Source organism: Maylandia zebra, linkage group LG16 (genome assembly GCF_041146795.1).
Source record: "Maylandia zebra isolate NMK-2024a linkage group LG16, Mzebra_GT3a, whole genome shotgun sequence".
Lineage (NCBI taxonomy): Eukaryota > Metazoa > Chordata > Actinopteri > Cichliformes > Cichlidae > Maylandia > Maylandia zebra.
This window is the reverse complement of record NC_135182.1, coordinates 1,970,861-1,998,797: the sequence shown is the minus strand read 5'-3', so window position 1 is coordinate 1,998,797 and position 27,937 is coordinate 1,970,861. Positions and strand designations below refer to the sequence as shown.

Sequence of the window (27,937 nt, the reverse complement as noted above, 5' to 3'; positions counted from 1 at the left end):
AGATAAAAGGAGCAGGAGACCACAAGCTGACTGAAGCTGCGAAGCCAAGCAGTGAGTTTAGCAGCAGCAGGAATGCTTCTGTGAACAATGTGCAGGCAGACGGGACAGGAAGGAGAAATGAGAACTAAGAACTGATGATGATCTCTCACCTACTAAACTATTTCTGAACCTGAGACTAATCTGGACCAGAGATGAATAAAGAAGAAAAAGACCCAAGAAAGAACAAGACTTTGGAGACTTTTGGATATTTTGGGATTTTTTCCTGCTGATATCAAGAAGAAAATAGGATTAAAAAAGTGAAGAAGGTGTTTGATTGGAAGATCAGTCAGAAGATGTTGATGTCCACTTTATCCCCTCAGATGCAAAGAAAAGCAGAATGAAAGGAAGTCAGTTCACCTGTTAATGGATACGATGCTGTAGAGTAATATTTGTGTCTTAGTTTAAATAAAGTAAGAAGAAAAAGGCACAACTGAAGATATACAGAATTTGGTTTGTTTAAAAAACCTGTAGCTGAGATTTTAAACAGAGGTTCTGATCTTGCATAGAGGAACAGAAAAGTTCAATAACATAAAGTGGTCAGAGGAAAGATATGTGGATAGAAGAGAACAAAGACTAACAGGTTTGGAAAACCAAGAAAAAGAGATTTACACACAAAAAAACAGGAGGAAGGTAAACACTTGAAAAAACTGCAGTGTAACAATGGTTTCTCTCAGAGCTTTCCTCCTCGTCCTCATTTTGCACACTACAGTTGTGGTCCCAGCAGCCAGCGTAACCCTGAGCAGGCTGGAGCGCTGGGTCCGCTCAGCCCTCCAGTCACTGCAGTGGAACCAGCTGGAGCGCTGCCGTCGCCTGTCCTCCCTCTCTGAGGCTGAATGCAGGCAGCACGCCCACCTGCCGCTGTCCTCGGTGGCTGTGTACGTGGCGGAGCCTCACAGTGTCGCAGGTAGCAGTACTCTCTTATTCTGTTATTCACAGTGTTCAGTGTGCTTCCTCTGAGCACACAGGTCTGGTGGATGTACACATATTTATTCCTAAGATGTCTTTAAACATCCATGACCATCAGGAGAATGTGCTTTCAAACAATTTTTCAGAACATACCTAATTTTACTCACAAGTTAACAAAGATTTGACCAGATGCTTACAGAGGTATCTTACTAAGCTATTACATATTATTAAGTATGCATGAAATAGCTGCATTGTAAAATCCGTTTTCCTGTTTCGCATCCCGGTAGGTCACTCTGACAAAGTTTTGGCCATCCTACCAGACTCCTCCGTCGGGATGTTGAGCTCCAAGCTACGGAGACGCTTCAGCGGCAGCCAGGTGCTGAACGGGATGCAGGGTCCCCACAGACACCAGCAGTCTCTCCCTCGCTCCATGGCCCACGATGCTGTGTTAGTGCTAGATCCAAGCCCTGGGGAGAACTTTGGACACCCAGTGGTCCTCTTCTATGTGGATGTGAATGTGACAAAGAAAAGATGCTCCCACCTAGATGGCATTTACCTGGGTGAGTCTCAAGACACCGACAGTTATCCAGTCCATGAACTTTAAGAGCTCACAGAGTGCCAATTTAAAAAAAATGTCACTGCTAGATGATTTGATGACAAAACTCGTGTTGTGGATAAATCACACAGTTTATAGAAAACATAGCCCAGCCTTGGAAGTCAAGATTACGTGGATCTGTTTGCCAGCAGGAGGTAACTCCTCTGGATGCAAAAAGAAATCAAATTCTATAAGTTTTATTTGTTAGGATTAATTTTAACTTTGGTACAGGTCAGCTGGGAGAAGTGGTGGATGTAGGAAATGTTGCTGCAGTCACAGAACAGGGAGGAGTAAAGGAGTTTCCCTGGATCACAAAATAAGATGTTTGGGACAGATTCACTGGGTGAGGCGAGTTACTGTAATGCTGCAGTTGTCAGATGATCGACTAACAATGTGCTTTAATTTATGTACAAAGATGCATTTGATTTAAGGGAAAACTCTTCTGATAGAAATCGCTGTGCACTGTGCAAAGGATTGTGAGGATTAGGACTCAGGTACAGCAAAAGATTTATCCAGTGGAGCGCCTCATTATTAAAAACTCTCCCACCCCACAAACCAGAAACCTGTGTGCAGCTACTGACCTGTACGATGTGTGGACCACGAGCTGTCCCAGTTGCTATGTTACTGCGCCACATGCATGTATGCATGCACTGCTTTTTAGTTTTGACTCATGGAAGTCCAACCACACATCTCTGTAAGTATGGTACTGGTACCAGTCTATGTCTATGGTTTCTTAGTTGCAGATGTTGATTGTTTTACTGTCTGGTGTTGGTTCCCATTCGGTTTTGAATCTTGATTCCAGTTTGTTTTCTATGAGCTCTTGTTCCTCCTCCTACACTACATTGCCAAAAGCATTCACTTGTTCACATGTACATGAGTAAGATAACATTTTTAATCCATAGGATTAATATGTTGTCAGCACACCTTCAACTCTTCAGGGAAAGCTTTGCATAAGGCTTAGAAGTATTTTTGTTTTTATGAGACACTGATGTTGGATAAGAGGTCCGGGCTCACAGTTTTCTGGCAACCACCAAACCAATGCATTGGCAGTGATTGAAACACCTGAATTTAGTGATTTGGATGGGTGGGTGAATGCTGTTAGCAATATAGTGTATGTCAAGTCAATAATCAGTAAATGCAGGGTCTGCTTTATTTGATAGTGGTTTGATCTTGTATTGAGTTTTACTTCCTTGTCTTGTTGCTTTGATTAGTTTCAGCTGTGTTTCCTCATGCCTCAGTTTTCCTCAGGTTTTTCACAGGCCTGAAAAGGACAAATCAATCAATGATTGACAAACTCCCCTAAAAAGGCTTCTTTGAACATGTGGTTCACCTGTACCATGCAGCCCAGCATGCAGGCTGCAACTAAGAAACATAGCTGGGAAAGGGGGGGGGGGACTGAAGGGTTTTTCCCCCAAAACCTCTTATTTGTGTTATTCTTCTGCCATAATGACATTTGACTTATAGCTCCATCACTTCGCCGTTCATCTTGAGAAGTGTGCAAAATTCTTTTTTTTGTGCCTCTTCTGCAGGTACAGGTTGCAGGTAAGTTTAATACCTGGCCTTATCATTCACAAGGAGACAGACCAATGTGAGGCGAACTTAAGAATTAGTTTCCATGCATCTGAAAAGCTCCACTTTCAGTGGCAACAACAGCTTTAATGAACAGCAGGTCAAAAGGCAGAGTAGGAGAGTTTTTTAAAAGTGCGTTATTGCTGCACTACTGCTCCAAAGGGATGGCAAATAAAAGCTTTCTGTGATGTATGTGTTCCTGCATCTCTGATAAAAGCAGAGTATGATCAAGTGCAGGTTTATGACCTCCCACTGTGAGAGGGGTTAAGGCCAAATGCTGAGCTATTCATGCATGCATACGCAGCACTGTGCCCCCTGCTGGGTCCCATAGGTAGATTTACATGAGCATTTTCTTTAGAGAGAAACTTTCTTTTGACCTAATTTAACCAAATCAGGGCAGAAAGGAGAAAAGAGAGAAATGACAAAAAGAAAAGAAAATGGTAAAAGTAGAAGACAAAAAAGGAAGTAGAGAAGATAAACAGATGTGGAAGAAAAGCTATATATAGTTCACTTTTTTACCGGTTCCATAAAGATCTCTAAACCAATAGGGTCCAAGGTAATTCATGTCTCTCCCAGTTAGTGGTTTGGTGTGCATTAAAGATTAAGGGCTGTATTAAACATTTGCAGAACCTTACTCTACTTATAAAGCTAAGAAAAGGAGGCCGGGCTAACAAACTTTATCATTTATTTTTACTTTCACAGTGCTCAAATTTCCCTTTCACTCATCTACCCACTACAGGAAACTGACCCTAAACCTTCTCCTGCTGTCGTCTGCCTTTGTGTCTTCAGGTGATGAATGTTTGACGCTAGCTTTAAAGGGTCGCTGTGAGAACCAGCTGAAGCATCGTCACACCGGGACAGAAAGGGTGATTGGTAATGGTCACATGACAGTTGGCACCATTAGCACCAGCGGTGGTAACCGTCTGCTCGAGCATGCCATTGGAGGGCTCTGTGAGGTCCACTTCCTCCCACTGGTCGTTGGAGTCAGAGACAGTAACCGAACACAAAGACTCAGATGTGTTGGTAGGTACAGCAGGTCTGAAAAAAGCCCAGCTCAGTCCTTGCAACCAGCCTACACTAACCACTTAGAGGGCATACTTTTCCCTTTTTTTTTTTACAGACAACTAATTAACAGCACTGTATTCAGAGTATTTGGAGTATTCGGAGTATATGTAATGATTCTGTGCTGAACTGAAATACATAATAACCACAGAAAGCACAACAACTGACATAAATACACAAGTGTCTTAAATGGGAGTCTACTGTGTTTTGCACACTCCTGCAGCCAATCCGGTCGTTAAGTCTGACGTCACTAGCCGTGTCTGGGCCTAAACTCCGCTGCAGGTCCATAAATCAAACGATCACTGTGGCATTACTGAGAGTTGAAAAACTGTCTAAAGTCTTTCATCTTTAATAAAATGATCAGCGTTCTGCTCTACCAGGTGTAACAATTGAGTTTAACATCCAGGCATCCATGAAAATGGAATTTATGACATTTAACGGAGTTAGAAGTTAGCAGGGAGTTAGCTCGCTAGCTTCTATCTAAATACAATATAGCATGTCCTGACTGCGGGGTTTTGGAAACAAATTCAAACGTACAGCTCTGTTATCACTTCCAGCATAAATGAAGACAGAAAACTAAACAGCAGTGACGTTTGTAGGGTTACTGAAGTTGGGCTAGCTGGTATATAATGATGTGCTACGTGACCGCTAGCGACACAGCTATGTTAGCATAACATAAACAAGCTAACTTTTTTCCACTCGATAAAAGTTAACGTGAGTGTTCTCGGTGGTCAGGAACAAATGTAATTGCATGGCAGGATGCTGTAAAAGGACCAAACTTCAGCCAGGAGAACAACTGAGATAATCCATCCACAATACGAGGTTAGTCATTCATATACTGCTGCATGGGCTGGGCTGTAGCTACATCCTAAGGTTTTAAAAACTGAGCTTAAATAAATGATTAGCGGTAATAAAAGCCGAGGGAGGTCAGCAGTGATCACTGACTGTTTTAGGAGCTTTTTGAGATAAAATAGAAGAAAATACAAAACATTAAACATGTTCACAACACAAAAGCCATATTAAACACAGACTACTTTAGGCCCGGAAGTAGGATTCGTCACGTCATCACTTAACGACCGGATTAGACGATCGCCCACATTTAAACAAAACATTGAAAAAAAATATGGTTAAGTGACTACAGCTACTTCTTCTTCTGGCTGTCCTCTTTATGAGTTACCACACAGAGGATCATCTGCTTCCATCCCACCCTATCCTTAGCATCCTCCAGCTCTGCATATTCTCCTTCGCCATGTCATTGAACCTCGTGAGGTGGTTAGGCAGGAGCACAAAGTGGGTATTCTAAAAAATGGTGGTTTTTACTTACCCCAGAAAAATAGACAAAATGAATCAACAATATACATACTAAACAAGGCCAAAGGAACAGAACTAAACTCAAGACAAAATAACAATTCAACATAACTCCAGACTAATTGCTCAACAACAACATAACTCCAGACTAATTGCTCAACAAAATAAAACTGAACTAACACACAAGAAACACAAAGGACTTAAATACTGGCTGATCAGACCAGGTTGATGCATAAGGGGAACACAAATACCAACAAATTTAACATCAACAAAAGCCCCCAAAAGCAGCATTTAGTTTAATACTTACTTCAAATTAATGATACTCAGCAAATAAGCAACTTATAAGTAAAAGCAATTATGCAACATTTAAGATAATTGTTCTTCCTCATGATAGAACTACACTTACTATCACCCAGTCAGCACTTCCTGTGTATAACAGTGCTCAACAGAGCATATCTTTTGCCCTTCATGACGCCAGCAGCCCTGAGCAGCGACATAAACCCCTGCCAGCACCGGTAAAACAGAGAAAAAGAATTTAATAAAGATGATTGTATCAAAGCTAACTAAATGTGTGCACTACAAATAGAACTCATTTATTTCAACAAAATCGAATAAACATAAATAAAGTGTCGAAAAAAGAACGGTGTCACAATATTTGTGTATATGAAATTAAGTTTACTCCTAAGGGTAAGGATCCCTCACAATGCAGCTCCTACAGACCGGTGAGCCTCGAAGCAAAACAAAACCGGAGCACCAGAAGGCCAAAAGACAAAAACAAAAAACGAGCCCAAAACCAAAAGAAACGAAGCACACCAGAACACAGGAAAAAACAGAGCCCAAAACAGAAGAGTTCAGGGGGCCGACAGCACAGGAGTCCAAAACAGTTCAGGGGGCCGGCCAGGGGGCCGACAGCACAGGAGTCCAAACAGTTCAGGGGGCCGACCGTGCGGACGGCAACGGCGGCGACGTGGACACAGTTCGGGGGGCCGACCGTGCGGACGGCAACGGCGGCGACGTGGACACAGTTCGGGGGGCCGGCCGTGCGGAAGGCAACGGCGGCCACTCAGGCGATGGCGGTCCGGGGGCCGGCCATGCGGAAGGCAACGGCGGCCACTCAGGCGATGGTGATCCGGATCAGGCGAGGCTGCAGAGGCTGGACCAGGCGAGGATGAAGACTCGGATGAGGCTGGACCAGGCGAGGATGAAGACTCGGATGAGGCTGGACCAGGCGAGGATGAAGACTCGGATGAAGCTGGACCAGGCGAGGATGAAGACTCGGATGAAGCTGGACCAGGCGAGGATGAAGACTCGGATGAAGCTGGACCAGGCGAGGATGAAGACTCGGATGAAGCTGGACCAGACGAGGCTGAAGACTCGGATGAAGCTGGACCAGACGAGGCTGAAGACTCGGATGAAGCTGGACCAGACGAGGCTGAAGGCTCTGAGGCTGGACCAGACGAGGCTGAATGATGATGCTGCAGCCGGCGAGGATGATGATGATGCTGCAGCCGGCGAGGATGATGATGATGCTGCAGCCGGCGAGGATGATGATGATGCTGCAGCCGGCGAGGATGATGATGAAGCTGCAGCCGGCGAGGATGATGATGAAACTGCAGCAGGTGGCTGGACGGGCTCCTCGGGCCCTCCAGCTGAGACAGGTGGCTGAACGGGCTCCTCGGGCCCCCCAGCGGAGACTGGAGACAACGGCCGGAGCGGTCCCTCGGACCCTCCAGCGGAAACAGGAAACAAAGGCCGGAGCGGTCCCTCGGACCCTCCAGCGGAAACAGGAAACAAAGACCGGAGCGGTCCCTCGGACCCTCCAGCAGAGACACGGGACGAAGGCCGGAGCGGTCCCTCGGACCCTCCAGCGGAGACACGAAACGAAGGCTGGACGGGCCCCTTGGACCCTCCAGCAGAAGCCATCGCAAAGCCAGCAGGCATGGAGTCCTCTGGCAGACATGAAGGCAATGGGTGCTGTGCTGAGCACTGGCCCTGCTCAGACAGCACTGACACGGAGTTGTTCTCTGAGGGCTGCTTAATCTTCAGGGGTCCAGAATCAGCTGGGGACTGAGACCTAGCCTCTGGGGAAGCCCTGGAGTGCAGAACGGTGCCTGAAGCAGCTAAAGCGCGAGAAACTCCCTGACTGGACCTTAAATTTTCTCCCTGCATGGAGTGAATGAGTGGAACCGGTACTGCTGGAGCCAGAGCTACGGGTAGCGGGGGCACTGGAGCTACTGGGGCCTGCGCTACAGGCGGCACTGGAGCTACTGGGGCCTGCGCTACAGGCGGCACTGGAGACTGAGCAGAGGGGGACACTGGAGACTGAGCAGAGGGGGACACTGGAGACTGAGCAGAGGGGGACACTGGAGACTGAGCAGAGGGGGACACTGGAGACTGAGCAGAGGGGGACACTGGAGACTGAGCAGAGGGGGACACTGGAGACTGAGCAGAGGGGGACACTGGAGACTGAACAGAGGGGGACACTGGAGACTGAACAGAGGGGGACACTGGAGACTGAGCTGAAGGGGACACTGGAGACTGAGCTGAAGGGGACACTGGAGACTGAGCTGAAGGGGACACTGGAGACTGAGCTGAAGGAGGCACAGGAGACTGAGCTGAGAGGAGCACTGGCTGCGGGGGAGCTAACTGAGCTGAGAATGGCTGCGGGGGAGCTAACTGAGCTGAGAATGGCTGCGGGGGAGCTAACCGAGCTGAGAGTGGCTGCGGGGGAGCTAACTGAGCTGCCGGTAGCTGCACAGGCGATAAGCAGCTCGCGTTGACATCCGCCACACAAAACGCAGCCCCTGAATGAACAGTCATGCAGTCTGAAAATGAAAAAGAGTCCTCACTCACCACAGCCGGCGATTTAGAAGCCCGAACGTCCGGCTGTGGGGTGGCGCGCTTGCGGCGCGATCTGCGTTTCCTCCCCGCAGACGGCTCCGACGGGCCGGGCAGCGAGGCAGGAGTGGCTGAGAGAAGGTGAGGTGTGTGCCGGAGAAAAGCCTGTATGGTCGGAGGAAGTGAATTCAGTAGCCATGGCAGGCCGGAAAAGAGACGTTGTAGCCGACCTTCCACGGTGCAGCGAAGCTCGTACGGAGGATTCTCCAGCCACAGCCCGAGGAGGATCTCCACATTGTAGCCGATGTCATCCTGGAGCTCCTCGGACGGATTGACTGCCGCTGGGTCCATGGTGGCTGGTTCGTTCTGTCACGGTTTGCGGGGCAAGCCGTGTGGATTTGTAGTAAGGACCCAAAAGGCGGCAGCTCTGGTGCAGGTGAGTGTTTATTTACAGGGGTGTAAGTACAAACAGCGGTGGGGACAAAACATGAAACCGGAAACCTAAACTGGGTAAACTAATAAGACAAACCAGAATGAGGATGCAGGGAGGTCCGGAGAAATACATACGGGGAGACGCAGGGAGACCGAGGGGAAACAACACAGACGAACCAGCGATTACTAAGACAGAAAATACAACTTAAATACACTCAGAACACAGGGAGATTACACACAGGTGGGAGACACAGCTGGGAGTGATTAACATGACGAGACCAGGGAGGCAAACTGAAAACACTCACATAAGACACAGACCTTCACAATAAAACAGGAACACACAGGGGGAACAGGGTAAACACCAATTAGAGAACAGAACCAAAATCGCGAAGAGAAAACACAAAACGCTGGGTCAAAAGGACCCAGGATCATGACACATGCGGTCCTAAATGAATTTGAATTTGGCCCATTGTTTCAAAAATGGATTAAAATACTGTATTCCTCTCTGGTTGCGGCAGTGAGGACAAACAATGTAACTTCTGACTTCTTTCAGCTTAGTAGAGGCTGCTGGCAAGGCTGTAGTTTATCTCCCTATCTTTTCAACTTAGTAATCGAACCTTTAGCTATCGCTCTTAGGGAGGACAATCAGGTTGAATTGGAAAAGTAAGTAAGTAAAGTAAGTAAAATTTTATTTATATAGCACATTTCTAGATAAGGGATCACAAAGTGCTTTACAAGGTATAGACACAGATTAAAAAGACGAAGTACAATCAAAAGTTAACAAAATGCAATTTTAAAAAGATGTGTTTTTAGCTGTTTTTTAAAAGTAATCAGTGAATCAGCAGATCTTAAGTTCTGAGGAAGAGAATTCCACAGTCTGGCGGCCACAGTAGCAAAAGCTCGATCACCCCTAGTTTTCAGTCTCGTATACTTAATAACAAGTAGGCCCTGACCACAAGACCTCAGAGACCTACTAGGGGCATAGGGCTGTAAGAGTTCAATGATGTATGATGGTGCTTGTTCTTGAAGAGCCTTAAATGTGAGAACCAGAATCTTAAAGTGGACTCTGAATTCGACAGGGAGCCAGTGTAACTGTATAAGCAGCGGTGTTACATGTGAGTATTTCGATGTTTTCGTCAGAAGCCTTGCTGCAGCCCACTGTTCCCTATTAATAACAGAGAGCAAGATTTCTCTGCCTTCCCCTTTAAGTTAGAAAAAGAAATGTTTAAATATTTGGGAATAAATATAACCCGCACAATGATGGAGTTGCGGATTCATAATTTTGACACTTTGTTAGAACAAACATCACAAGATTTTTAAAAAATGGGCAACATTTCCAATCTCATTAGCAGGCAGAATAAATCTAGTTAAAATGGCGGTCTTACCAAAACGTCTCTATGTTTTCCAAATGATTCCTGTTTTCATAACCAAATCAAGTTTCAAAGATTTAGACAGATTAATAGCAACATTTATTTGGAAAAATTCAAATCCCAGAATGGAAAAATCATATTTGGAAGTACCAAAAGAGCCTGGTGGGCTAGGGTTGCCACTACTGGGCGGCTAATATCACCAAATTATTGCACTGGAAATATGTTTATGAGAACAGCGAGGGTGAGGCTTGGGTAAAAATGGAACTGATGTCTAATCCACTTCCCCTCCTAACCTCATCCGTAGCTCTAAATCAAAAACAGAAAATAACAAATCCAGTTGTAGGAACATCTATTAGATTATGGCTTCAATTCAGAAGGCGCTTCTGTTTGCAACAGGTTAGTAATTTTTTCATTGTTGCTTTTAACCTTTTTATTGCCATCCATTTCAGATAAAGCATTCCAAATTTGGCACAATAAAGGTTTGAAGTTTTTTTACAATTTATTTTCAGGAGAAACTTTTAACACCTTTGATGCTTTGATGAGAGATTACAATATACCAACCTCATATATGTTTAGATATCTGCAAATACGAAATTTTGCAAAAACATTGTTTCCTTCATTCTCCTACTTACCTCCTAAAAATCAAGTGGATACTATTTTGGAAATAGATCCTTTTGGCAAAAGGTGAATCTCCGTCATATACAAACTGATACAGAGCTTAAGGCCTGTTACTTGGGAAAAAACTAAAAATAATTGGGAAAAAGACGTTGGGGTGGATTTATCTGATGATGAGTGGAGATCTTGCTTGAATCGTATACATACCTCCTCCCTTTGCATTCGCCGTGGTTTAATTCAGTTTAAAATTCTTCATCGTCTTCATTATACAAGAGAGAGGCTTTCAAAGTTTTCCCAGAAGCCGATCCTGCCTGTCCCAGGTGTGGACATAATCCAGCAAATGAGGGTCACATGATGTGGTCTTGTCCTAACCTGGATAATTATGGATAATATATTTAAAGTATTATCTCACATCAGTGCGCAAAATTTAGTGCTTGATTTCCACATTGGCATTTTTGGAGTTATGCCACCTCAATACGAAATTAGCAAATCTCAGGAAAATGCCATAGCATTTGCTGCATTGCTTGCCTGTAGACTCATTCTATTCCACTGGAAGTCTGCAGAGTTGTGCAGCTGCAGGTGCGGCTTCGACACACACTTCAAGGATGCTAGGATAGCGAGAGAGATAGTTGGAAGCTGTGCCGTGTTTTCCAGGGATGTGCTGATCTTTGAACTGGAATGGCTGCATGGCTTGAACCAGTGAATAATTTCCCCATTTGAGTTCTTCAGCCTGTTCAGCCACTGCAATGCTTTATGGTCAGTCTGCAAGATGAACTCCCTCCCCAGCAAGTAGTACTTTAAGGAGTCTAGTGCCACACTTGATAGTGGCATAGTGCTCTTCTGAAGGTACGGCTCTAGCTCTGGCCGGGACACACTTTGCTGGATTGATTGTGAGGACAGCAAGCTGCAAGCGGTCCAGGACCAAATTCAGATGTTCCACGTGTGACTCCAAGGCACCGCTGTACATGACAATTTACATTGCAAGCCAGACATTGTGGTTGTGTTGGTCACTCTGGCACGAACACCACACCCAAGCTGATCCCACAAGTGTTCAGTGGGGTTTAGGTCGGCACTGCAGTTAAGGCATTCCATCCTCTTTTCTCCAAAGTTCGGGAGGCAGTGCCTGATAAACCCCGCTCTGAGGGGGTGCGTTGTCATCTTGGAGGGCAGAGTTTGGTCCCAGACTCTGGAGACACAGGATTGCCACTGGCTGCAGAATCTCAATGTCTCTCAGCATCGAGCTTTCCTCCAGTGATGACAAGCCTTGTTTTCCCATGGAGGGAGATGCTGCCTTATACTAATACATCACACAAGCTCTACCAAAAACTGTTCCCCTATCAGTTCAGCAAACAGCATTATGTTCTCCACATCTTCTCCACACTTTGACCCTGCGATGTCTTCGGCAGAATCTTGACTCGTTGCTGAACGTAACATTTCTCCACATGTTCTGGTTCTACTGCACATGATGTCAAACTGTAATCATGGCAGCCCTGTGAGTTCTTTACGGTCCAGAGAGCTGTCTGCCATATCATCCTGAAAACCTGGACTGCAAATCTGTACAAGGATCCCTATGGCCTTTGGTTCCCAAGTGCTAGTGGGGTGAGGAAATGGTCTTGTTGTGGTGTATTCTTTTTGGGACACCCTCTTCATGGCCCATCTTTGACATCCCCAATTATTAACTTAGAACTGGCCAATTTGGAGACGGTACTATGACTCGCGCCAAATAATGGTGCAGCTTGGTTTTACAAAAAACCAGCTTGAATTTGCCCTATCGTGTGGGCCCTGTCCAGATCATTAACAATTTTGTGCTAAGTTTATATGAAAATCCAAATAACTGGGATTTATAGTAAATCTAAAAAAAAAACATGTGCTAATAATCACTGTATCTTTGAAGATGTTTGTGCAAAGTTTCATTCACATGCCAAATGTGCAATTAAGTATTTTTGTATTGTTGGTGAGTGTAGAAGGATACCAACACTAATTTGACATGTCTAGCGATATATCAGTCCAAAGTCTTTCATTAAAGTAGTCTTTTAAGACAAACATCTGTGTTTGATGCTTGCTCAGTCATCCAGGTAAGGAAATCCCAGAAGGTTTATTCTGTTCATCTGAACGTAGTGTTTTCAGTGCAAGTGAGGTTCTCCCACTGAAAACGCGACGTCCTTCTGGGACAAGGACCTTTTCTGTGTCTTTTCTGTGATACTTTCCTTTTCCCTGGACAGATCACACAGACTTTGCAGCATGTCCTCTGCTGCTGCCCGTGAACTCGCCTAGTTTGCCCGTCTCAAGCTGTGAGCTGAATAAAAACACGAGACGCTGCCATCAGCAGCCTCTGGGCACTCACCTCTCCTGTCGCCTCTACCAGACCTGTGACCATGCTGTCCTCATTTCAGGTACGCTGTTTTTATGTCTATGTAACGGTCTCATGAAATAAACCTTGACAGCAAATTTTAGTAGTATGCAAGTAAATTAGTATTAGTATATTGCTACAGTTACATGCCAATTACATCGACAAGGTCCCGGGTTCAAATCCCGTCTATGGCCTTTCTATGAGGAGTTTGCATATTCTCTCCGGGTACTTAAGGTTCCTCCCACACTCCAAAGACATGCATGGGCATTTCCAAACTGACCACAGGTGTGAATTATGTCTCTGTGTTAGCCCTGCTTATTGGCCAGCTGTCCAGGGTGTAACTGTTTGACAGGTAGGATAGGTTTCCCCTATCCTGTGACCTTGGACACATGGTTAGTAAATGGACTGCTTGTTATACAGCCCTATACAGCATGTCACATTCACCCATTCACACATTCATACAAGCACTTGTTTCTACCTAACATTTACAGACAACAATAGCATCGTGAGGAGCTCTCTGTTATCGCTTAGTGTTTGCCGGTCTTGTTTATTTCCTTACCTTATACAAATTCCTCTTGGTCTTACTTCATGTGGTTAGTTCTGTAGTCCTGTTCCAAAAATCTGTATAATCAAAAAAATGAAGTTGGGTGATTGTTACATGTACAAGATTCAAACTTGTAGCTTGAACGAAATAATTTCATGTTTCTATGGTGAACATAATTACATCATGTAGCATCTGCATGAAATTCGGCAACGTAATTCGTTCTTGTTGAGATGATGTGATACAGTCTAGTAAGAGTGGTTAGTTGCCTGGACTCACGAAATTCACAAGATCACATGAGATGTCAAACTGCAGGAAAACCACTGGAGTTTTAAGAGGCAGACAAGTACACACACACCACGTGTGTGCTCTCGCTATTTATTGTGGTTTAACCTGTCAAGGACAAAAACGTACAGAAAATTCTGCAGCAAGCCTGGTAATCATAGCTTTCCTAGTTTTGTTAGGCCTGGAGCGACAGCTTGGTGGTGTGATGGTTAGTGCTGTTGCCTCACAGCAAGAAGGGCCTGGGTTCAAATCCACAATCTGGCTGGTTTGCAGTGTGTAATTAGAGTTATTGGTGATTCTTAATTACCCATGAATGTAAGTGCAAATGGTTGCTTGTCTCTATGAAATAATCAACGCCCATATTGGTTCATTAAGCAAGAGAAGCAGTAATAGAGATCGACAGACCACCTGACTTTCACGCATTGCATTGTGGGTACAAGTGGCAACAAAATCAAAACACTGCATCAAGCATTTCCAGCACCGGTAATCATTTCCATCTCGCTGCAGGGCAACCTGCTAGTGACAAATAAAAGCTGTTTCATTCATTAATTCTGCGGTTTTAATCCCTACTTGCATTTTATTTGCCCCAAAGACAGTGATGTACAAAACGACGGAGAACACGGCAGCTCCGTACGAAGACAGACGTGACGAAAAGAGTATGAGGAAAAAATCAAGGAGTGAAAGGGTCAGACCCACACGAGCATAGAGTGGAGTAAGGACGTCAGCCTGCTGCCCAACTTTCATCACGCACATATTTATTATCATATGGTCCTAAGTGTGAGTGCATACACTCACAACATGTTTAGTAACTTCAGATCCCTGCAACAAGCCCAGGTCCAGTTTACTTTGGTGATTTGGACTATTCCATCTCACAGCTGTTGTTACAGGCCAACGCATCTATTTGTCGTTTCAGGTTGTAGTGTTACACAACATTTTCAGATCTCAGAAAAAAATGAGTGTTTCGTAATTCATTCAATTATTGTCTTTATTTATAACTGGCATTATTGTTTCATTCTATTATAGAATCTTACAGGAAAGAGGCAAAATTGTAAAAATCCATCGTGCTTTATTCGCTGCTTCGGTGAAAAACAAATCAACAATGCAACAACAACAACAAAAACCATTGCAAAACAACATACTGAAACAGTTATTCATCACTTGATTGCTTCAATACAACACTTGGGCACATATATGCGGACGTTTCGTGGCTGTTTTGATCTCGCTCTCTCTCTTAACTGATCAGATCTGGTAGCAGCTTTAAACTCGGTGTGACCCAGGCTGATAGAGGGGCCCAGTCTGGATCACATTCCTACATTTTGTAGGCCGGTTTTCCTACAAAACACAACAAACATTAGCCCGCAAAGCCACAGTGAACAAAGCAGCATAGCAACGAATTCAATTCAAATCAATATAAGACTTACTTGTAACCTACATCAACAATTGTGTTATGATAAATTACGTAATAACTACAACAGAAGACTGACCTTTGTGGAAATGCTTGGAGCAGACTAACCTGGAGTGTTCTGGGATGTTATATTTGGTCTTTGAATGGCTGCAATCCAGGCCATCCGTCGCCTCGTTGTTACTTCGGAAACATGGCTTGAACAATTTTTCTTCCACAACGTAATCCCGTCGGCTTCCCGTGGCTGTCATGCGACCGGCTATTGCAGTTAATAATACAACTGTCATGAACCGAAGTTCCGCGCACAAGCTGGACCCAGAAGCAGAGCACACACACACCGGGGTATGAGAAAAAAAATAAACTTTATCATAACTGAAGGTGTCCCGGGAGGGTAGAAGGGGAAAACGCGTGGAACCAGAGAAACCGAAGGACCGGGAGGTGAGTCGCGCAGGAACGCCGAGAGCGGGACTGTGGGAGGCTGCAACAGAAAAAGGAAAAGGATTATTGGGGTGCGGGGAAATGGCAGCATACGAGGGGAGGTAGAGTATGCGTCTTACGATGATAGCGGGGCTGAGGGAGCCGGAGGGAGGGGTGAGGGTCCGCGGGGGAGCTCCAGAAAAGTCGAGGCGGCGAGTGCTGATCGTGATCCAAATTCCAGACGGGTAGGTGGACAGGCAGGTGGCTCAAAAAACGCCGAGTTGTGATCTGAGTACACAGGGCAGAGTTAGTGCTAGTTCAGATGAATAAGTTTTCATAAGGGCTTTCCCACAGGTGTACGTTACTGCTGAGAGACGACTACGGACTGGCGTGGAGCAGCAGGCTGGGCAGGATTAAATAGTCCACCTGGTGATCGCCTGGGATGGGATGCAGGTGTGGAGTTAGCAGCCACGGCGGCGGGTAGGATGTTGGCAGGGGGGGGCGTTTCACTGTCGGAGGAATATTGACGGGAGAGCGCATCGGGCTTAATGTTCCGCGACCCTGGACGATAGGAGAGAGTGAAGTTGAAGCGAGCGAAGAACAGAGACCAGCGGGCTTGGCGTGGATTCAACCTCTTGGCGGTTCTAAGGTACAGTAGATTCTTATGGTCTGTCCATATAAGGAAGGGCTGTTCGGCCCCCTCCAGCCAGTGGCGCCATTCCTCTAAGGCGAGTTTAACAGCTAGGAGTTCCCTGTCGCCGATGTCGTAATTCTTCTCCGCAGGGGTGAGTCGGCGCGAGAAGAAGGCGCACGGCCGGAGTTTATTTTGAGGCCCGGACGGCTGGGAGAGAACCGCTCCAACTCCCGCATCAGACGCGTCAACCTCAACGATAAACTGCTTAGAAGAGTCTGGATGGGTTAGAATGGGTGTGGACGTGAATAATCGCTTCAACTTGGCGAAGGCTGCGTGGGCCTCCGGGGACCAGGTGAAAGGCACCTTAGATGAGGTGAGCTGGGTGAGAGGCGCGGCCACTTGGCTGTAGTTCCGAATGAAGCGACGATAAAAGTTCGCAAAACCCAGGAAGCTTTGGAGCTTCTTCTGTGACTCCGGGACCAGCCATTCCAACACTGCCTTCACCTTCACCGGGTCGGTCTTCACCTGCCCACCTGCTAGGATGTAGCCCAAGAAGGAAATAGATGAAACGTGGAACTCACATTTCTCTGCCTTGACGTACAACCTGTTTTCGAGCAGCCGTTGTAGCACACTCCTCACATGGATGTGATGTTCTTCGGGCGTTCTGGAAAAAAACAGAATATCATCCAGGTACACAAAAACAAACACGTTCAGGAAATCCCGTAACACGTCGTTGACTAGGGCCTGAAAAACCGCCGAGGCGTTAGTTAACCCAAACGGCATCACCAGATATTCAAAGTGCCCTAGTGGGGTATTGAAGGTGGTCTTCCACTCGTCACCCTCACGTATCCTAACCAGGTGATAGGCGTTCCGCAGGTCCAGCTTGGTGAAGACTGTGGCTTCCTGGAGTGAGTCAAAAACAGAATTAATTAGTAGGAGGGGATATTTATTCTTGACGGTGATGTCGTTTAGACCCCGGTAATCGATGCACGGTCGGAGCGTCCCGTCCTTCTTTCCCACAAAGAAAAAACCCGCAGCGACAGGGGAGGATGACGGCCTGATTCTTCCTGCTGTTAGCGACTCCTGGATGTAATTCTCCATAGTTTCTCTTTCGGGGCGAGACAGGTTGTACAGTCTGCTAGAGGGTAGCGAAGCTCCCGGGAGTAGATCAATGGCGCAGTCATATGGTCGGTGAGGTGGTAGTGAGAGTGCCTCGTCTTTACTGAACACCTGCCGTAGATCGTGATATTCAGGGGGAACGGAAGAGAGGTCTAGTGCTGGTGGCGGGACTGGGCTCCGTTCCGTTGAGGCGGGGGGAACGGCTGACCCCAAGCAGTTTGCCAGACAAAACAAACTCCAGCTCGCGATTCTCTTTCCGGCCCAATCAATGTGAGGATTATGCCTCTGTAACCAGGGGTAACCTAAGATAAGCGGGGTGTCAGGAGAGGGGAAAGTGAAAAAGGAAAGCTGCTCCTGGTGGTTTCCTGATGCGACTAACTGTACTGGCGCGGTTTGGTGAGTGATATAAGCAAACACCTGATTTCATCAATGTGGACGCAGGGATGGGCGGTTCGAGTGGAGTAAGAGATACCGCTAACCTCTTAGCCAGTTTCTCATCCATGAGGTTCTGTTCCGCCCTGGAGTCCACCAGTGCGAGGCATGTAAAAGTCTGGTTATTAGTCACGATGGTAACGGACAGTAACAATTGGGGTCTAGTAGTGCTTAAAGTGCTGCCCACCCGTATTCCCGGACTTATCGGTGGGCCGGGTCGTTTGGGCGGACCGGGCAAACAGCGATGCGGTGACCGGGCCTCCCACAGTACAGGCAATCCCCAGCCCGGAATCGGCGTTCCCTCTCCTCCGGAGAAAGCCGAGAGCGTCCGATTTGCATGGGTTCGGGCGGAGGAGGCGATGGAGAACGCGTACACGCAGCCGTGGGTGGGGACGAAGAAACACGGATCCCGGGGCGCAATACGGAGCCCATAGGCTTAAGCCGCCGCTCGGCATCCCTCTCCCGCAGGCGTCTATTGATCCTGCGGGCGAGGGAAGCCAATTCTTCGAAGGATTTAGTTTCCTCGTGAAACGCTAGTTGGTCTTTCATCTGGTCGGTTAGCGACCGTAAAAAGACCCCACGGAGGGCCGAATTGGGCCAACCCACGGCGACCGCTCTGGTACGAAACTCGACTAGGTACTCCGCAATACTGCGCTGCCCCTGACGGAGCCCCAGCAATTTCTGCGCGGCGTCGTCCTCCGAGACTGGAGGGGAGAGCGTAGCCTGGAACTCCTCCAGGAAATCGTCGTAATCGCAACCACTAATGGGGTGAGAGGTTAAATAAGCCTCAGCCCATGCTAAAGCTCATCCCCGTAACAACCTCACAAAGTAGGAGATCTTAGCAGCATCCGTGGGGAAGGCGTGCGGCGTGCGGCTGAAGAACAAGGAGCATTGGAAAAGGAACCCCCCACACAGGTCTAACTCCCCGTGGAAGGGCTCCAGCGGCGGAGGTGAAACGCTGCGGTGCACGGGGTCGGGCGGCTTGGTTTGCAGCTGATCCTGAGTGTCACTGAGCTCTTGGTAACGGTCTTGGAGTGATTGGAGCTGCTGATCGTGGCGACCGAGAATAGCGCCCTGTTTATTAATGGTGGAGCGGAGTGAATCTGCTGGGTCCATACTGGCCAGTCCGTACTGTCATGAACCGAAGTTCCACGCACAAGCTGGACCCAGAAGCAGAGCACACACACACCGTATGAGAAAAAAAATAAACTTTATTATAACTGAAGGTGTCCCGGGAGGGTAGAAGGGGAAAACGCGTGGAACCAGAGAAACCGAAGGACCGGGAGGTGAGTTGCGCAGGAACGCCGAGAGCGGGACTGTGGGAGGCTGCAACAGAAAAAGGAAAAGGATTATTGGAGTGCGGGGAAATGGCAGCATGTGAGGGGAGGTAGAGTATGCGTCTTACGATGATAGCGGGGCCGAGGGAGCCGGAGGGAGGGGTGAGGGTCCGCGGGAGAGCTCCAGAAAAGTCGAGGTGGCAAGTGCTGATCGTGATCCAAATTCCAGACGGGCAGGTGGACAGGCAGGTGGCTCAAAACACGCCGAGTTGTGATCTGAGTACACAGGGCAGAGTTAGTGCTAGTTCAGACGAATAAGTTTTCATAAGGGCTTTCCCGCAGGTGTATGTTACCACTGAGAGACGACTACGGACTGGCGTGGAGCAGCAGGCTGGGCAGGATTAAATAGTCCACCTGGTGATCGCCTGGGATGGGATGCAGGTGTGGAGTTAGCAGCCACGCCCGTGGGCATGGGCATCCCATCAGCACCTCGGACGCCGGGCCGCGGACCATGACAACAACAGCTTCTTGCCTTTCTTTGTGTTTCTTTTTATCGCTGTGTGACTGTTTTCATGTGAAAGCCTGCGTGCACTAGTACCACTGGCCACTCGTACCCACAATCCTGTGTGGTTTTACCCCAGAATGATGTCACATTTTCAGTCCATATTGCCTTGATTAACAAAGTAGTTGTTTAAACAACAAGATTTCATTGTGTTTTCCTGAAGTTTTTAACTTGTGTAGAATGAATTAAAACAAATTTCACTTTACATACTTCAGTAACTCACTTCAAGTCAATGTAAGTATACTACGTTGATCCAACATAATCTGATTGCATTAAACCATCAAATGCCAAATGTGTTGGTTTGACATGGTCAAAAAGAGTTATTGTACTTGGTTAAATCACGTGGAAAAAGGTGCCAAGATTAAATTGTGTTCATCCAACAGCAGATTTTTTTGAGTGTAGGTTCATCCTGGGTTATGAAATGGGATTAATGTTCAAGCTCCTTCTGCTTATGATGGTAGTTTTACTTTCCTTCTGTTTATGAATTTCTTATGTGTGCTTGAAGTTCCATGTTGGTTTTAGTTGATGATAAGTTTGTTATTCATCTTTGGTATTCCCATTCAGTTCCTCCCATCTGGTGTAATTCCCACCTAGTGGGAGGAGTCTCTTCTTGGTAAACGTGAGTTCTTCCTTCTCACTGCTGCCAAGTGTTCGTAGATGACACTGTGATCACTGGGATTCTCTCTGTAATGCTGTAGGCTCTTTACTTCACAATATGAAACTCTTTCCAGTAAAATGCAAACTGTTCCTTATTGCTAACTAGGGATGGGTATCGTTTAGGTTTTATCCGATACCGGTGCCAAATCGGTACTTTTGAAATGGTGCCGGTGCTCAAACGGTGCTCAAACCAGTGCTTAAAGAATGGAGAACACAAAATTGGTCCAAAAACCTCTCATGTTCAGCTGTTTTTTTTTTGGGGTTTTTTTTTTTGACACTGTAATTTTTATTGATAGTTTTGTCACAGTTTAAACATAGACATGTATTGCATTACAGGAGAAATAACCATGCAAGCACACAGTCAAAACAAACAGAACTAAAGTGAACAAAAGGTGTGGGTGCCAATTCTAATCAACTACCGTATGCATGCCTGCCTTTACTCCGCAGCATACATACTCCAGCTTATATACGTACTTTTATACGGGCATGCATCAATAGATATACAGAGTTTTATAGACCTTAAATGTTTTGTTCGTTCATTAATTTTCCTTGGTGCCATATAATGTCCACTTCTCCCACTTAGCAAGTTCAGCTGGTTTTTTGTAAAAAGATAGCAATGTTAGCCTTTTCTGCAGCTATGGGGCATATATGGTATCACTCTTGGCTGGAAGCAGTGCTTAAACAATGGAAAAAACACAAACTTTATCCAAAAACCTCTCATGTTTAGCCGTTTCCCTCTTTTTCTTTGGTCATTTTAGCCTTTTTGGCCAGGGTGAAGGGAGTATCTGCCATCAAACAAGAAGACAGCTGCATGTAACTACGACGGTGTTTGCTAGTTCACCTTACATGCATTAATGTAATAACGTGGTTAGCCTACTCAACGTAAATTACACAGAACAACATTAAGCTACTCACGCAGAGAAGAACGGCTGCTGCTGCATCATCATCCTCATCATTTCTGCTACACTGGCAGGGCTAGGGGCCAGGACTCTCCTCTTCGTGTTTTTGGGGATGTTGCTAACTCCGGGTCCGATAACAGGCACCACACCCGCAGTAGATGCGCTCGGTGTGAGGTCTCGCAGCAAGCTATCAAATACGGCGCATTTCTCGGCTTTTAAAAAAAACGCTATGCGTCGCCAGGTGTTTCATCGGATTTGAGGTGTTACCTCCTTTGACAGTATCACAGTATCAGCTTAAAGCACTTGTTGCTGCTGAGTTTGCATCTTTTGCTGTGAAGTACAGCCAGACTTTTGACCGCTTCGCCTTGGACATTTTTAATCTGTAGCTCTGCTCTAAAAGAACGTACGTACCTGGGCCCGCCTACTATCCTCGGAAACGTAAAATGATTGGCTAGAAGTGTATCACAGCTCAGGGAAAAAAAGCACCGAAATAAAGCACCGAAATGTGCGCTGCTTTTCGGTCTGGTTACTACCGTTTATGTTAGAACCGGTGCCATCATGGCACCGGACACCGGTACCCATCCCTATTGCTAACCATAGCTGTCAGTAAAGTTTAGTAGTAAATAAATAAGTTAGTATGGTGACATGTCAGCTCTATATAGCCATATAGTTGTTTAGTACACCTCCTTATGTGATGGAGAATAATTTAGCTTTTGGTCAAAAATGCAGCTCCCATAATGTTTTAGTATTAATGATTGGTCTACGGTTCGAGTCTTTAAGAACTGAATGCAAGTCAGAGTACAGTGATGGAAACGTGTGTGTGTGTGTGTGTGTAGGTGGCTGGCAGCAACTAGTGATGTTCCAGCATCATGTTCAGAATCTTCAGCGGTTCTACAAAATGCTGCAGAACAACGGCTTCCATAAGGATCACATTAAGACCTTCTTCGGCAGCAGTGGACAGCTTCCTGGTAGGAACACTGGTGGAGTTTTTACTCTTTACTTTCAAAATGTCCACTACATTTATTTGATATCTTTATTTGCCAAGTATAGAAACTAATTAAAAATCGGTGCTTGTTCACTGGCTGCAGAACTGTTTTGATATGTTGCTCTGATAAATTCTGAATAATCACACAAATTTTTATTATTTAATTACAAACACTTCCTCCTTTAAATTTTTATAAAGTTATATATATACTTTCACTGTAGTTTATTCTGTTCTTTCAACATCATGTCTGTTGAGTTTTGTTAACAACAATCTTTCTAAAATTCAGCAACGTAGGCTGATGATAAAAGCCGAATATTATAGGACGTTGACGCACCGACTGTTTGTTAAAATGTGTGTCTGTACCTGACCCCTCTCTGCGGTCTCCTCCCTTTGCAGAGGATGTAGAGGGCGCATACTCTGCAACAGAGAAATCGGTGATCCGTAACCACGTGTCGTACGTCTGCAGGAAGCAGCACTGTGCCGACATGTTGGTTCTGTACCTGAACTCACCAACGTGCAAGGATGGCACCATGCTACTGTGGGATGCCAACCTTAATGGCATTGTAAGAGGCTACACCACCACACACACGCACACGCGTGCACACACACACACACACACACACACACACACAAAGAAAACTACACTAGAATAAATTAAGTAAACATAAAGGTAAAACTTGGTAGTGGCACTCAATCAAACATGAAAAAAACAAAACAAATGTGCATGGCCACAGATTATATTATATATTATAACAATTCACTGTGACGTCACAGGTTTGAAGTCTTTTGCTGTCTACAATGACCACACTAGAGTGGCAGTTATCAGGTAACACCTGCTAGCTTGGGTAGTACGCTACATCCAAGTTTAAGGGTATAATGTACAAACACACAAATCAGCTAATTAGTGCTACATAAAAGACTTGTCTAATACCAAAGTGTCACTCACTGACATCAAATACAATCTGGATAAATTGGCCTATTTTCTATTTTAATGACTATATTAAAAATGTTTTAAAAGGCAACAACAGCACCAGCACAATCCAGGGATCAATTCAATGTAATTTATATAGCAGCAAAGCACAGCAAGCCACCTCAAGGTGCTTAATATTGTAAGGTAAAAGGGGACGAGAGAACACTGGGTGCATCATGGGAAGCCCCGAGCACGCTGTTTATTTATCCTGTAAAGCTGGACAACATTGGAGTTTGTAGCGATTTACTTTTAGAGCCAAACTCAAGTGTCAACAGAGAAACTACACCGGATGGTCCTTTTCACACACTGAGGTCAATTATGGAGTTCCACAGGGTTCAGTGCTAGGACCAATTCTGTTTACATTATACATGCTTCCCTTAGGCAGCATCATTAGAAGACATAGCATACATTTACACTGCTATGCAGATGACACCCAGCTCTATCTGTCCATGAAGCCAGATAACACACACCAATGAGTTAAACTGCAGGAATGTCTTAAAGACATAAAGACCTGGATGGCCGCTAACTTTCTGCTTCTTAATTCAGATAAAACTGAGGCTTAGAAATATGGTATCTAAGCAGATTCTTACTCTGGATGGCATTACCTTGGCCTCCAGTAACACTGTGAGGAACCTTGGAGTCATTTTTGACCAGGATATGTCCTTCAATGCACATATTAAACAAATATGTAAGACTGCTTTCTTCCATTTGTGCAACATCTCTAAAGTTAGAAATATCCTGTCTCAGAGTGACGCTGAAAAACTAGTTCATGCATTTATTACTTCCAGGCTGGACGACTGTAATTCATTATTATCAGGATGTCCTAAAAACTCACTGAAAAGCCTTCAGCTGATCCAAAATGCTGCAGCAAGAGTCCTGACAGGGACTAGAAAGAGAGAGCAGATTTCTCCTGTTTTGGCTTCCTGTTAAATCCAGAATTCAAAATCCTGCTCCTCACATACAAGGTCTTAAATAATCAGGCCCCATAACGACTGTGTTGAGTCTGTTCCTTCCCATTCCCTGCAAGGCCACCTGGGTTGGCTGGAAGACTGTTTACTTAGCCTGGCAGGGTGAAGGACACTGTCTCAGCTGAACTATGGACACACACACACATACATATACTGATACTGATAAGCACTCACTGACGCATCACCCTCCCTACCCCGGATCCAACGCCTCCTTCAACGCTTACCTCCCCTCTGATGTGGACATCGGGTCAGCTGGAGGCGCAGTCTAAAGATTGCAGCGGTCCCAGATCAGATGTACACACTGGAACTCTTTCCCATGTTGCTGTCTGTGTTTATTGTGTTATGGTGTGTTGATACCTGTGCATTCCTGTATTATCCTTTTGTGTTGCACATTTCAATGTTTTTTTTTCCTCGCTACCTAGCCTGACCTGTCTCCCCAATGTGATGTTTGTATTGTATGTACGGTCGGCAAGGTCTGTCATCTCGGTTGTGGACAAAAGACCTGCAACTGACAAATAAACGCTATCTCATCTCATCTCATCATCTTATCTTAATGACCTTGTAGTACCATATCACCCTATTAGAGCACTTCGCTCTCTCTCTGCAGGCCTACTTGTTGTTCCTAGAGTATTTAAAAGTAGAATGGGAGGCAGAGCCTTCAGTTTTCAGGCCCCTCTTCTGTGGAACCAGCTTCCAGTTTGGATTCAGGAGACAGACAGTATCTCTACTTTCAAGATTAGGCTTCAAACTTTCCTTTTTGCTAAAGCATATAGTTAGGGCTGGACCAGGTGACCCTGAATCCTCCCTTAGTGATGCTGCAATAGACGTAGGCTGCCGGGGGATTCCCATGATGCATTGAGTTTTCCCTTTCCAGTCACCTTTCTCACTCACTATGTGTTAACAGACCTCTCTGCATTGAATCATATCTGTTATTAACCTCTGTCTCTCTTCCACAGCATGTCTTTATCCTGTCTTCCTTCTCTCACCCCAACCAATCACAGCAGATGGCCCCACCCCTCCCTGAACCTGGTTCTGCCGGAGGTTTCTTCCTGTTAAAAGGGAGTTTTTCCTTCCCACTGTCGCCAAAGTGCTCATAGGGGGTCATATGATTGTTGGGTTTTTCTCTGTATCTATGAAGCGCCTTGAGGCGACTTTTGTTGTGATTTGGCGCTATATAAATAAAATTGAATTGAATTGAATTGAATTGAATTGAATTGAATTGATGGACTGGAGAAAGTTAAACCTATGGTGCAAGAGGCCAGCCAAAAAGTGAACATGGTACATGGTAAACAGTAGATGCTGATGTGGTCCTTTCTTCTTTCCTACTGCTGGCACTTGACTGCTTTTCTTTCCTGATTGTCTCACATCTGTTTCCTTGTAATCCATCTGTCCCTGTGTGCCTTCACACACTTCCATTTCTGATTCTCTCTGCCTCCCTTTCTTTTTCCAGGCAGATCTAAAAGAGCGCTACTCAGTCAATGAGCTGTTGGCCGACCTGGCCGGCTGCAGGGCAACTCGTGTCCTGCTGTTTGTGGATCAGAGCTACAGCGGTGTCCTATCCAAGCGGCTGCAAGGCTCTCAGAAACACCTCAATGTGGTTCTAATCCAGAACCCGGCCAGGCAGACTTATGCCCACCTGAACCACAAGTTGAGTCCAGGCTGGGAGGACAGCAGCTGGTCCTTAATCAGTCCTGCCACCTGCTTGCTGGACCACCTGGGAAAGGTGACCTTTTAGATGAATCTTTGTTTCAGTGTTTACTCCTCTGAATACTTTTCTAATCTCCTCTCATGATGTGTCAGGATGCTGGGATGTTTCGCCTTCTGGAGCCATGGGCGGGCCTTTTAAACGTGACCTTGGCTGGTGCCCCGTGCAATGCCACACCACCTCTAACAGATAGCGAGATGCAGCGAGAGTACCAGGGCTGCCAGAATCTGCCGACTGCACTTTGGCACCAGAAACTCAGAAGGGCAAACTAAAAGCAGAGCATGGAGACGCACTGGGAGACTTTGAGAGAGGATGAATTATGGACACACACATACACAGAAGTTTGCAATCCAAAACTACAATTTTGTTGCTGTGTGTGTGTGTGTGTGAGTGTGTGTGCATTGACCAACGAACATGGTGGACACTGCTGTGTGTGTGTGCCATCTATGTCCTAGCTCTGAACTTGGACTGTAACCATGAAGATGACAGCTCATCCCAACGGGATGTCCTGAACTCTGTGTTACCAGTGTGTGTGCTTGTTTGTATGCGTGTGTGTGTTTGTGAGTTCAGCAAGAGGACAGACGCTCTCAGAGACCAGCTGATGCTCTGGCCATTGTTGGAGTGTGGGACGGTGTGTACGCCGTATCTCCTGGGCACTTAAATGTTTTAGATCCAATCATCCCTCTCTATTTTTGTCTGTCCTTTATTTATTCTCATTTGCCTTCTGTTTGCATTTTCCACTCGCCATGGACTTCTTTCTGCTAGTGTATCGATCGCTCTTAGTCTCCTTCATTCCTCTGCAGCACTTTTCTTCTTGCTTTCACTCTATAAGGAGGATTCTCATGTAAAGTCAGCAAACCTGTTAACCTGTTTTGACCATATTTGTATATCACTGTGTTCGCTTCTATACATGCATTGTTTGTGTTTCAGTGACAAGTGATATTAGATTAATAGAGGATGCTGAACAGTGAGTCTTTCTCCGGTCAAGGAAATTCATTCAGCACCCTTTTAATTGTCTGTAAGTCAGCAGCAACTGCAGCATGGAGCTACAGCAGATGTTTAATGTTCATAAAACATCTAATTATACGTCTTTATTGAAACAAAGCAACTTTGATCATTTAGGTATTTTTCTTCAGAGAGGACACCGTTTTAGCATTATATTCCTTTGATGGCGCTCATTTCCAAATGATAACTACACATTAGGAGTGTAAAACAACAACACAAGTACAAGATTTTAGCCGACTGTCAAGATGTTGCTGCTCACTTCAGGCAAAATTCCTAATGATTATTTTACATCTTAAAGTGTATCTGTTTTCACAATAGATGTCAGTATTGTCTCTATAACAAGAAAATGTGTCAGGAAAAAAAATTACCTCATGAAAAGTCCTGGGCTACAGCGTCACAGGACGTCCATGTTCTTCAGTCCCCCTTTGAAGCTGGTAGTCCAGACAGCGCTCCACATTTTACAGTGACAGCAGGTGACAGCAGGTGACAGCAGGTGATAGCTATCACTGTGGGTGAAAAAGCAGATGTTATATATGACTGAGCCCATGAACTCAGCAGCAGAGCATTCAGAGATATCAGGTCAGAAACTGTTTCCTCGTAGACTTTTGTAGAATCAGATTTTTATTTTTCAGCAATAGCGATCAACATCTCAACATCTGGGTTTTTAGGCATCACATTTCATTTTTCAGACCCAATTAATCTTTTTTACTGTCTATGGCCTAAATGTCTCCCTAATGGCTGAAAAAAAGATGCATTCATTGCTTCCACCTTTACCACAAAGGGGGGCTAGATGGCAACTCTTAAATGTACACCTATTAACAGCTAGAGCACATCTTTGAGGTTCTTCTTGTACACTTTGTGTTTGAACGCAGTCATGCACTCATGCACTAGATAGGAATGCACCATTCCACGTTTCTTCCCAGTTCCGATACATTGCTGGTGTCTCGTCTTTAGGTATTTGCTGTGTAAAATTAATAAACTGTATTCTTTGCTCT

General features: G+C 45.6%; 1 protein-coding gene across 2 annotated transcripts; it reads left to right on the top strand.

The window, feature by feature from the left end:
• The first annotated feature begins 28 nt into the window (after window positions 1-28).
• Window positions 29-27,937, top strand: si:ch211-67e16.11 (uncharacterized). Of its 2 annotated transcripts, none has more exons than XM_004571559.2 (8): window positions 29-943; window positions 1,233-1,505; window positions 3,899-4,132; window positions 12,957-13,127; window positions 22,146-22,277; window positions 22,691-22,857; window positions 25,683-25,955; window positions 26,033-27,937. In XM_004571559.2, the coding sequence occupies exons 1-8, from the start codon at window positions 700-702 to the stop codon at window positions 26,207-26,209; spliced, it is 1,671 nt and encodes a 556-aa protein (XP_004571616.1). In that variant the 5' UTR covers window positions 29-699; the 3' UTR covers window positions 26,210-27,937. The 2 variants fall into 2 exon arrangements, with proteins under 2 accessions (XP_004571616.1, XP_076731015.1); XM_076874900.1 differs by having other exon boundaries at window positions 29-946.